The sequence below is a fragment of the Myotis brandtii genome, unplaced genomic scaffold (genome assembly GCF_000412655.1).
Source record: "Myotis brandtii unplaced genomic scaffold, ASM41265v1 scaffold483, whole genome shotgun sequence".
Lineage (NCBI taxonomy): Eukaryota > Metazoa > Chordata > Mammalia > Chiroptera > Vespertilionidae > Myotis > Myotis brandtii.
Window position 1 is genome coordinate 1,600,632 of NW_005368456.1, and position 12,515 is coordinate 1,613,146.

A 12,515-nucleotide genomic window follows, 5' to 3' on the forward strand; every position below is an offset into this window, starting at 1 on the left:
CTATAGTTACTGCAGTGAAAGACAGGAAGTTCAATTCCCCTCTGCCTGGATGCTCTCCTTACTACCCCCCACTCTCTAGCTGCTCACCTTTCAGTCCCCAGCTCAAAGAATATTTTCTTCTTCCTAAATGTTTTCTGATTCCCCTCAGCTGGATGCTATTTTTTTCCATTTTTTAACCCCCCCATCACTTCCTCTCTCTCACTCCAATAATTATAGCCTGACAATGTCCTAAAACATATACATTTGAGTACTTATTCTCCTACTAAAATTCACATTCCCAGAAGCAGGGGACTTTCATATGAAGCTCATGCAACAAATAAGTAATTTTTGGCATTCTCCACATTACAGTCCATACAGCACTTGGGTTATAAATGATTGTTGAATTAAGTTGAAAGAAAACAAATTGGGGACATGCATCCATGTGCTGGTGTCATAAATAACAATAGCCTGAAAGGACATGGTTGCCCATAATAAGATATAGAAAAATGAAGAGTCTGTGATCCCCAACCAGATAATTCTTGGTTCTCTATTATCATGAATTTTGTGTCATCATTCAATAAGGCATTTCCCTCCATCTTGTTAATATGATGGCCCTAAAATGGGACAGTCCAAACAAGAGCCAGGGCTCAACCTGTACTCAGAAATAAATGATTTTTATAGAATATTACAATTCATAGCAGCAGCTTCAAATCTTAACCAGGGCCAGTGACCCCCTCTGTTTAGGTTATAACTGGAACTTTCACTGAGCCACATCCTCTCTGGGAGATAGTTCATGCACCCAGGATAGGATTTCAAGAGGCCCTTGAACCGGAAAAGTTGTTTGTCAAAGTGTCTATGTCTTTTGTCACGGGCGCTCTGGGTTGTTGGGTTTCTTTCTCCAGGGTCAGAAAAGTTCCAAAAGCAAAATTGATATCAGAAAATGCTTGTGATTATCTCTTTACTCTTAAGCAAGTCACTTCCCCTCTCTAGATCTCAGTTTCCTCTAGAACAGTGGTTCTCAACCTTCCTAATGTTGCGACCCTTTAATACAGTTCCTCATGTTGTGGTGATCCCCCGCCCCCCAACCATAAAATTATTTTCGTTGCTACTTCATAACTGTAATTTTGCTACTCTTATGAATTGTAATGTAAATATCTGATATGCAGGATGTATTTAGGCGACCCCTGAAAAGGGTCGTTCAACCCCCAAAGGGGTCATGGCCCACAGGTTGAGAACTGCTGCTCTAGAAGGAGGGCAATTGAAATAGCTGTGAAAGGTCCCTCCCTCCACCTCTGATATTCCAGGATTCTATTCTGAGCTGCAGGCTAAATTCCCAGAGTCCCAAGGCCTTTCTTTCCTGCTTCCAAAGGTGTATATGGTTCAGATTTTCCCATGGGTCTCAGCTGGGGCATTCTTACCTGTTCTCTAAAATAGTGTGGCTCTGCAGGTGATCACTTAATCTGCCATCATAAAAAGGTCCCTAAGCCTGGAATATATGAGGAGGTAAGTTATTTATCACAGAACTTTATTAGGTCTCTTCCTTACAAATTATCTCTGATTGGTTTCACTTAGAAGTGTCTATGCTACAGGCATTACAGACCCCAAAGACCCTGGGGTACCAAATTACAGGAAGGAGACTGCTGTGTCTGGAAGTGTTACTGCTCAAGACATCACTATTCATAATTGTTTTTGTATTATGTTATTACAGACCACAAACAAGTCCATCAGATTCTTTAGCAGGAAGCAATGTGTGTGTTGAAACTCCTGCTCCCATTTCCTAGTATGTATGAATGAATCTGTATGTATGGATATTATAATTTGGTAGAATACTAGTATATCAAAATTAGAAGGGAACATAGAACTCAACTATTTCAAACCCCTGTTTTATTAGGTGGATAACCGAGAACTAACAAGGAGGTGACCATATAACAGTTTATTGTAGACCAGGAATAGGGGTCAGGACCTCTAACTATACCTTCCATTACTCCAAAGCAGTGGCTACCAAGACAGGGCACTCCAGCTCATGTAGTTACTCACTCATAGCAGAAGCCCTTTCCCAGGCCCTCACTCCAAACCTATTTAGTCTTATTTTTATTAAGTTCTAAGAAGAGCAATTTAACTTGTTTCTATTTTACAACATTTCAGCTAATAAACTCATAAAGATACAGGAAATAAAACAGTACATAAAGAAGACATAAGAATTACAAAGGCATTATAGTCTGGGGATGATCCGTGTAGGGTAAGCAACATTGCACAACACAATATCCCCAAGATGGCTGATGTTCATAACAATCCCTGAGTCCCAACAAAGGGTTGGCATGTTTCACCTAAGAAAGAAAGGTTTTGTATAAAGCACTTTAAAAAGTATTATACCAAAGAAATGTATTACTTTTTTTAATTATAATTAAGTAAAACTTCAGCTATCTTTAAAACTCAGATAATGAAAATAACAAACCAGCTGTGATGTTCAAGGAAGTGACATTTCAGCTGCATGCATATAGGCACATTCTACAGTGATAAGTCTGGTGAAGTTTGGCTAGTATCTGCAGAGAAAAGAAATAAATAGCAAAGCCATGATCTCATCTTCTGTTTACACTTCAATTCCCAAAGTTAGCGATTAATTGTCCTTGTGTTTTGTTGCCAGGGCAAATTGTTTTTCTTTAAAACTCCCACTTATTTTAAATAAATAAATCATTAGTTTCAAAACAGAAGTGTCAAATGTCAAGATACTCTGGCATACTAAACTAAATGAACAAAACAATGAATTCATTAGAATCTACTAGAGATAGGCAGCCTTTGAGAACTTTCCTTTAATGACTTTAAAGGCAGCAGAAATTATTCTTGGTGAGAGATTTTTTTCTGCATCTTGACTAGAAGTTGCAAGTACAAATAACAGGCTTACAAGAATTGGGAAAGGTGTAAACAATAGAGTGATAGGTAGGCCAAGCATTTGTGGTCAAATAAATAATATCAAATAGCTGCTATACAGTGCTTCCCAAATCAACACACACAATCACTGTTAGGCAACCAGTTTGAGATCTCTGCTTGGGTCTCTGGCTCTTCCAATGTAATGAATTCTTTTAGCAAATAGGCAATTTTTACATCTGAGTCTTAGTACAGACATACTAAAAAATATACTATTTCTGGATGATCCCAGTAGTTTTGGTATTATTAAGACTACCTATTAAATGTAGTTCTGATGACATGTCTTTCCTGTTCAAATGTTTTCAATGTCTTCCCTTTATTCACAAAATTAAGACTCATTATTAAGGCATTCAAGGTCAACCATACTCTGATTAAATAAAAATAATCACCCATCTTTCTAAGTGTGTCGCCTACAATCTCCACAGATTACCTGGCTTCTCATTGTTCTCAAAATGGGCCTTGTTCTTTGAGTTCTTGATAACAAATAACTGCTATGTGCCAGGTACTGTTTCATGTGCTGAGGACACATCTATAAAGAAAACAAAGTCTTGTTGTCCTGCAGCTTACATTCTAATGGGGATATTTCACCTCCTTCTGAGTGCATCCCCAGTGCTTGTTTCCATTAAACCACCTGTCACACTGCATAAGAGCTCTGTGTGTTTTCATCAGTCTTAACATGCACAGCTCTATGTCTTCTTCTTCTCTCATCATCCCCATCACCTATTTTGCCCGGTGTCAGCACACACTGAATGCTCAATGAATGACTTATATTTATATAAAGTTTCTTTTCTTTGGAAATGTGCTAAATTTCTGTTGCATATAAAATCCATCTGTGAGGTGATCTCTTTGTTAATTTTAACATTGAGTTATTTTCAACAAAGAAGCCATTTGGTTGTCAACAGGAATAAAAAAGGTCAAGCTACTTCTGATAGATCTAAACAAAATGAATGAAACAGTGATTGGATGGCCACTTTTACTTAAACTGTAATGTGTCTTTCCTTAAATCCCATAATCCCTAATCCCTATCCTTTGGATTTCCCAGGCTGCTTGGTCTACCTCAAGGGAAGCCCCTCCCTCTTTTCTACTGAAGAAGCTAATTTGTGAAGCTGCTCATTTGTTCCCTTTCTCTTTGACCTCAAAGGTAGAAACTGAAGACCAGATGCTGGCAATCTTCTGTGGCAGTGAGAACACAGACACTGAGCATACCCCTGGCCAGGAAATGGTCATCTCCCCTGGTTCCTTCATGTCCATCACTTTCCAGTCAGATTTCTCTGATGAGGAGCGATTCACAGGCTTCGATGCCCACTACATGGCTGTGGGTAAGTGAGAAGTGGGTGGCTCATCCCCAGGTCTCTGTTCCTCACTAAAGATTAAAAGTGCCTCATATTCTCTTCTTTACAATGAACACCTGTATACTCACCACACAGATTCTCCCATGAATGTCTTACTGCATCATTTGCTCTATCACGTATCTATCCATCCGCTGACTGGTGACTTGGAGCATCTTTACACATGCTTATTGGCCATTTATATACTCTTTTGGGGGAAATGTATGTTCAAATTTTTTAAAAACATTGTTATTGATTTCAGAGAGGGAGGGAGAGGGGGAGAGAGATAGAAACATCAAATGATGACAGAGAATCATTGATCAGCTGCCTCCTGCATGTCCCACACTGGGGATTGAGCCCACAACCCAGACGTGTACCCTAACTGGGACTCGAATTGTGAACTTCTAGTTCATTAGTCCATGGTCAACCACTGAGCCATGCTGGCTGAGCCAAATTTTTAAATTGGATTGAGAACATACATCTTTTTTATCTTTATATTTCCGGTGCTTAGGACAGGGTTTGGTCCCTATAAGCAACATAGAGACAGGCAGAATGGAGTAGAAGTTAAGAGCCTATGCTCTGGAACCAGCCCATCTGGATTTGAATGCCGTCCCCACCACTTACTATCTGTGTGACTTGGAGTCAGTTACTTAATGCCTCTAAGTCTCTCAGTCTTATCATCTGTTGAATAAGAATAGTAACAGTCCTGCTTGCTATTATCTCAATTGTTAGAAGATAGTGGCACCACCACAAGTCAGGTTGCTTGGGTTTGAACCTGGCTCTCTGTAATCTTGGGTAAGCCTCTTACCTTTCTGAGTTCCAGTTTCCTCCTGTAAACAGAAACATTGGCTACTTCTGGGCTTCATGTGAGGATTAAATGACAAAATGCAAGTATCTCACAGCATAGTGAATGGCCTACACTAAGTGCTCTAGAAATGCTAGCTGTTTTCTTCATCATCCCATATGGACTGACTGACTGAGAGGCTATGCCTTCCCCCACAGATGTGGATGAGTGCACAGAGCGGGAGGATGAGGAGCTGTCCTGCGACCATTACTGCCATAACTACATCGGTGGCTACTACTGCTCCTGCCGCTTTGGTTACATCCTCCACACGGACAACAGGACCTGCAGAGGTAGGGTCTAGGGATGATCCTATTCATCACCATTGTGTGCCACATTTTCCAATTAGATGAGGGAGGCTTAGAAGAAGGACAGTAGGAACAATTAAAAATGAAGTCAGAGATCTGTGCTTCTAGGTACCAGTGTTTGATGCTGTTGAAATGCCCAGCAGCCCTAGCCTGTAGAACATCTTTCTTCCTGGGCAGCAGGAATCTCTGCCCTTTTCTCCCTATCTCCTTTCCTTCTGTGGGTAATTGGTCTGCTCAAGAAAAAAAGCTTTCCCAGTCCCCTCTCTCTGAGCCATGAACTAGGCTTCCCCCAGAAGTTCCTTTTGTTCTCTTCTATAGCCCCTAAGTTCCTCTGTGATAAAGAGAACCTTGGTCCAAAGGAAAGAAGAGGGAGGAGAGAGGCAAAGACAGAGAGCAAGAAAACATCTCATTCTTGCTCTCTCTGTTTTAATCTTTCATCAGCATGCCTATTCTGCCATAGTCTCTGGGCTGGGCAGAGGTGGACAAGCAGAAGGGTCAGCTACTTTCCATGAGGACCATCTAGCTAATGGGAAACAGCCACAAAGCAAATGGTGAAAAGTAGTAAATGCTGTACAAGTAGTGCGGCCACAGCACGATGAGACCTGAGTCTGCCTGGGGTATGGGCAAACACGTCCCAGAAATGGTGGCCCTGACAGACATAAAAGAATAAGGAAAAGGAAAGCATTCCAGGCAGAGAGAACAGCTTCCGCAAACCTGCCTAAGCCCAATAGAATTTGGAATGTTTGGGGAAATACCAATAGATTAGTATGACTACAGGGTAAGGAGCTGTATTTTAGAAAAATCCTTTGGAAGCTGAGTGAGAGATCATTGGAGGACAAGGCTGGAAGTGAGAATTCTTTTTCTTTCTCCTTCAAAAGCTTCTACTTGCTTCTGAATAAAATCCCTATATGACTCATCAGTAGAGAAAGGGCACATACAGGAGTTTCATCTTGAGGGTTATATTTTCTATGGTTTCCATTCAGTAAGTTTTTATTGAGTATCTAGTATATACTGAGTTCAGTGGAGGCTAAGAATGAGCAAGATTTCTTGATCTCTTTTTCACTTTTACCTGTGCCAGGAACTTTTTAAAACATTATCTTCCTAATCTTCTTAATATCTGTCCCTACCCATGAAATTTTAATATCACAGATACACTGTATATATTACTTATGTACTGTATGCCTAACTATAAAAAGGGTAAGAGTTCCCCCTACCAAGAACTAATTTTAACCCCTTTTGGGGCAATATCATTACCATGAGAATGTGTGATACAGAAAATGAAAACAGATGGAAATTCAAGTAACCTTGACCTAAACCTTGTTCTACAGCTCTGAGTTGTAGACTTTCAAGTTAGTTGTGCCCCCTTTTCTGGGACACAGTTTACTCTTTTGCAAGTGAGCAGGATGAGCTAATGCTTAGAAAGAGTTGACATCCAACTTCTAGTATAGGTCAACTCAAGGACAAAGGTCCAATAGCAAATAAAAGGACCTCAGCAGAGCTAAGCCACGGCCAGGTGCTATGTCCTTGGTGCAGCAGATGAAGTGGGGACAAAGAATCCCTGAGATCAGGGGACTTACAGTCTAGTGGGGGCAAGAGAATCCACAAACAAATCTATCACATAGTGGCAAGTAGTGGTCAGGAGCATAAAGGGAAACAAAGCAAAGCCAAGGGCTAAAGTGAGGGGGTGTATGAGGGATCAAAACAGGCTTTGAGCAGAGACCTAATGGAGTCTGGGCTGAGGGGAGAGCAGGACAAAAGCAGTCTAGACACTACCACCTCAACCATTCCATCTCAGAACCTTTCCATCTTAAACCCTATCCTTCCCTCCTTCCCCCCAATGCTACAAAATCTGATGAGAAGGCTTATAACACTCACTGCCTTTGAGTCTTGACCCTGCAAATTACTAGTGTGTGACTTGAATAAATCATTTCCCCCTCATTGAAATTCAGTTTCCCCATTTGTGATAGGGGGATAAGTATTCCTTTCCTGCTAGCCTCTCGGGACCACTGTGAAACCATACAGTAACAGTTAAGAAAGGAGTTTCTGTGGCCCATGTGTGGTGGGTCACTTTGCTCTGGTATGTTTCCCATAGTGGAGTGCAGTGACAACCTCTTCACGCAGAGGACTGGCGTGATCACCAGCCCTGACTTCCCCAATCCTTACCCTAAGAGCTCCGAATGCTTCTATGCGATCAGACTGGAGGAAGGTTTCATGATCAGCTTGCAGTTTGAAGACATTTTCGACATTGAGGACCATCCAGAGGTGCCTTGCCCCTATGACTATATCAAGGTAAGCCTGCAATGGACCTTTGCTCTGGCGATGCTGGAAAATCTTGCTGAATTGGGAAAATGGATAATCTTGCCCTCTACCTTCTCCCAGGATAGGGGGCCAAACAGCTATCTTCCAAAAGATAACTATTTAAAATAACATCTACCAGCTTAATCAGATCCAGTCTAGGGATCTTCCCTGATCCAAAACTAGCCACTTGGCCACCTACAAAATCCCTTTTGCCATGTAGCATAACATCATCATGAAGTAACACCTGGAGTGAAGGTCATGAGGACCACCTTAGAATTCTGCCTACCACACATAGTTTCCAGGAGCTCTGCCATGAGCCTTATCTGGGTGCTTAATCACTTGGGGCTTTACTTTTCCCACCTCTCCACAGTAAGGGTGACAAGATGAAGATATCACCCAGGATTGTAGATCCTGGTAACTAAATGAGGCTTAAGGAATTCTCATCCTCAGAGATGGAAGGAAAAGAGTTAAATGCATAGGAAAGACCCAGGACTGGAAGTTGGAAAATCTGGGTCAGTGAATAGTACCTATTCCCTTTCCTCCATCCCATCCCCCTATCCTAATCTACGCCTAATTATCGCCTGCTCAACTGCAAGGCTTCTACCCTTGCCCTACACAGCCTGTTCTCCCATAGCATCCAGGCTGATCTTTATAAAAGTCGGATTAGATCACGGTTGCACTTGGAAGTAAACATAAATTCCTCAGCACAATGTGGCCCTTGTGCCTTTTCAACTTCATACCATGGTACTCCCTCTGTTGGCCTTGACCTTCACATATGCTGTATTCTCTACCTAGAAAGTATTCTACCCTCTTCCTCCAATGAAAAGCTCCTATTCATCCTATATGTCTCAAATCCAGTATTGCCTACTCAAGGAGGCCTTCCCTGGCCACCTATTTAGAGTTATTATCTATCATATTAATGATGAATTCTATAGGTTACATAGATTTTACTACATAAGTTAGAAATAAAAAGCACATATTTATTATCCTCCCCCAACTAGACTGCAAGTTTTTGAGGGCCTTTTCTATGCTTTGCACAGGCCAAAGCCTGTCCCTCTCTGAGGCATAATATGTTCATCTTTGAGCAGAGGATTATTAACATGCCTAGTCCACTGTCAGGACTATTATAAATTGTAAATTGTGGGACTGGAGATGGAGCTATCTGGTGAATGGTAACACCCACTAGAAATGTGAGTGAATAATAGGTTTCACATGAAGGCTTCCAGAAAACCCCAGGTACAGTGTAGAGGTGGCCCCTGCAGCAGCCACTGCTATTCTGATGTGAACCTCCTTTTTCTTTGTCTTGTCCCTCACAGATTATAGCTGGCCCAAAAGTCTTGGGACCCTTCTGTGGAGAGAAATCCCCAGAACCCATCAATACCCAGACCCACAATGTCTCAATCCGGTTCCGCAGTGACAATTCAGGCGAGAACCGGGGCTGGAAGCTCTCGTACAAGGCAACAGGTAACTTGGTCATTGCGCTCAGCCCTCATGGAGCAGTGGCTGAGGGATGAGGAGGCTCCACCCTGGGATTGTGGTGGGATTACCAGCTCTGCCACTGAGTTCCAAAAGGCACATTTTCTCTTCTGACTCAGTTTCTCTTCTATAAAATGGGGTATTCATGGTGCGTTCGAACTTGCTGTACTTCAGAATCATATGGGGAGATTAAAAAAACAGAACTTGGTTTTTGAACCACACCCCCAGACACACACACTGTGATTCATTGGGCCTGGAGAGGACCCTTCCAGCTCCATCCCTCTCCAAGTCTGAGGCTGGAATTTTGTTGTGGGCCTGTAGCTCAAAATGTTCCATTACAGCAGTTTGGCTCTTTATGTTCCCCCTGGACTGGCAAAGCCCATGGGTTTCATTCCCTGATACCCCAAGGCAGCCAGTCCTGGCCCAAATATTGATAGAGCCGTTTGACCCAAGGTGTATGCAATAACTTGGAAAAGAAGAGGGTGGACATCAGCGACAAGACCACAGATGGGCATGACTAATTCAATTCATAGACTCCAATATCCTGGCCTGGCCTGCACTATCAAATTTAGTGCCCAGTTCTGTGGAGAAAAGTGAAGCAAATGTTAACAAAAGAGAGTTTGTCCAGGAAAAATTTTCTGGGATAGCCCCAGGCCTGGGAATCCTGTCTGATTTAGTCTTTTGAAAAGAGGGGTCAGAGGCATATGATCACAGACCAACACTTTGAGGCATGGTCTTGGAAAGAAAGAGCCATTGGTGTCATCCTAAGTTCCCCAAGAGGTCAAACTACACCTGATGAGTAAATATTAGAATGGTATAAATTTCAATTGCATATGAAACTACTATTTCTTTAATCAGATGAATTCAGTATGAAAGGTGAAGGTTTGGGAGGTATGGAGCTCCCTGTCACTGTAGAAATGCAAATAGATGTTTAATGTCTACTATGGAAAATGTTATTAAAAAGAAAAAAGCATCAGACCAGGCTTGCACTCAATGGCACTTAATATGCTATCCAATCCTGAGTTTTGATTAAATCACTGGCCAAGCACCTCATTTTACAAATGAGGAAAGAGAGGTCCAAGGACCTGCTCAGGTTCTAGTAAGTCTTCTTCAGGTTTATTAGGTCCAGGCCCCTAACACCCAGTCTTGTGTCTTCTCCACCTCCATTATGCCTGGCAGTCTAGGGATTGGCCTCCAGATGCCATACTTTTCTTTGTTTTCTCACCTGCTATTTTTCCATTGCTTCACCAGGGAAGGAGTGTCCAGGGCTACAACCTCCTGCCCAAGGGAAAATTGAGCCCTTGCAAGCCAAGTATTTCTTCAAAGACCAGGTGCTGGTCAGCTGTGACACAGGCTACAAAGTGCTGAAGGTACAAGATCCTGCCTGGGGAGTGGGAGCCACCAGGCGAGAGAAATTCTCTCAAGAGCCTCCCCGAATAGATGGGCTTCCAGAGCTTGTGATGGTCCCATCATAGTTTTTCTAGATTCCCCATAAATCTCCAAAACACTCCAGAAATCCCAGTCTTCTGAAAATTTAAAGCATGTGTCCCAGACTCTCACTTCTGGAAGTGGCACACAAGTCTTTTACCAGAGTGTAGGCTGGTTTGAATTTCAAAAAATCTAGCTTTACTCATCCCTACAATTAGGACAAACAATCTTAACAAATTTGAGGCTTATTGGGGTAAATGGGGATGGAAAGCAGGGATTTTAGAGGTGGCAGGTAGGTACTCACCCACCCTCTGAAACTGTGATTCTCCTAGGAATCACCTGCTTAACTTAAAAAAACAAGTCCCCTCCTAGGCCCACCTGAGCTTAATGAAAGCAGAATAGGCGGTGCCCAGTGATTGGTTTTCTGTTATGTTGCCCAGGTGAGTTTGATGTGAGCCAAGCTAGTAGACCAGTGCTCTGAAGGAATGGTTCTCGAAGTGGGGTCCCCACTGCAGCATCAACTCACTTGTTAAAAATGCAAAGGTTTGGTCCCCAGGTCAGAGACACTGAATCAGAATCTCTAGGGGCAGAGCCCAGCAATCTGTGCAAGTGCCTTCAGGATGCTGATGCTTTCTCAGGTTTGAGAGCCACTTCTCTGAAAAAGGAGTCAAGAGTATAGATTTCCCTTCAGAAGCAGTTGCCCAAACCCCTTCTCACATCCATTTTAGAGGTGGCAGATAGGTACCGCTAGGACTCTCTCCAGGGCAGGAATGGGGAATATGAATTCAGCATCTATCTTTTCCTCATCTTCAAGCTTGCCCTTGGAGGCTTATGGTTGGAAAACCTCAGGTTAGGACACCCAGATTTGTAGTTTGAGCTGCTTGTGCTGAAAAAACACCACCAACCCCCACCTGTTTTCCTTCTCCCAACATTTTCGTCATGTTTCTTCCTAGGATAATGTGGAGATGGACACATTCCAGATCGAGTGCCTGAAGGACGGCTCATGGAGTAACGAGATTCCCATTTGTAAAAGTAAGAAAACAAAATCTGCTTATTATAAAGACCACGAACTCCCCAGCACGGGTGGGATTCCAGCAGAGACCACACAGGGGGACCACTTGGCAGGTGCACCTTAAGAGAAAGGGGGCAGGAGGTCAGCAGACACATGAGGGTTGGACAAAAGAAGTATGTATCTTTTAGCAATAAGACAATAGGATTCCAAAAGAAACTTTTTGTGGGTCTTTACTTTCTAAATACGGATTTTACCTCTCCCTGCAGACAGATTGCCAATTTGCTACAGGAATAGCATGTCTCCAGGTTTGAAACTAGCTCTGTTTCAAATAGCTAATTCAGGAAACTATTTTGGCCCCAGTGCCCAGAGCCGAGTGACCTTGCCAGTCCATGTGGCCGTCAGCCATACCCACTAAGTCTTCTGGGACATCTTACGCTTTAGGACTGTGGGGTCAACACAGTGGATGTGTGTGAAGAAGCAGGGGAAGTTCTGCATGACCCTTGGGACCCAGAGTTCTTGCCTTGTCTCTGGTCCTAACCCACCCTATGACCATGGACAGAATCCTCCTCCTTAATTGTAAAATAGAGAGTTTGAACTAGTTTTAATATTCTAGAATATATCCTGGTGGTTCTAACATAATGTATTCCATATAAATAACCTAGTAAGCTTTGCAAAATTACAAAGTTTCAGCCACTACCTCCTCTCCCCCTACCCACGTGACTTCAATGCAAGACTTGTAAAGACCACAATTTTAAGACACTCATCTATAGTGACAGAAAAGGAAGGAAAAGGAGACAGGAAGGAAGGGGAGGAGGATTTGCTTTAGAATGGAGAAGTGAGAAGTCAAGAATTAGGATTAGTCTCACCTGCCCCCTAGTTCATGACTGCATGTAAACTTGGAGTGGTGTCCTTGTCCCACC

At 42.6% G+C, this 12,515-nt stretch overlaps 1 protein-coding gene across 3 annotated transcripts in view; it reads left to right on the forward strand.

Moving 5' to 3' along the window:
* Positions 1–12,515, forward strand: part of MASP1 (mannan-binding lectin serine peptidase 1 (C4/C2 activating component of Ra-reactive factor)) — a 63,789-nt gene that overhangs the window by 20,948 nt on the left and 30,326 nt on the right. For all 3 annotated transcript variants that reach the window (XM_005876273.2, XM_005876272.2, XM_005876274.2), the window contains exons 3-8: positions 4,046–4,223; positions 5,235–5,366; positions 7,474–7,670; positions 8,996–9,143; positions 10,407–10,525; positions 11,537–11,615. In XM_005876273.2, coding sequence (XP_005876335.1) covers positions 4,046–4,223; positions 5,235–5,366; positions 7,474–7,670; positions 8,996–9,143; positions 10,407–10,525; positions 11,537–11,615 — 853 coding nt within the window. The remainder of the gene's footprint in view (positions 1–4,045; positions 4,224–5,234; positions 5,367–7,473; positions 7,671–8,995; positions 9,144–10,406; positions 10,526–11,536; positions 11,616–12,515) is intronic.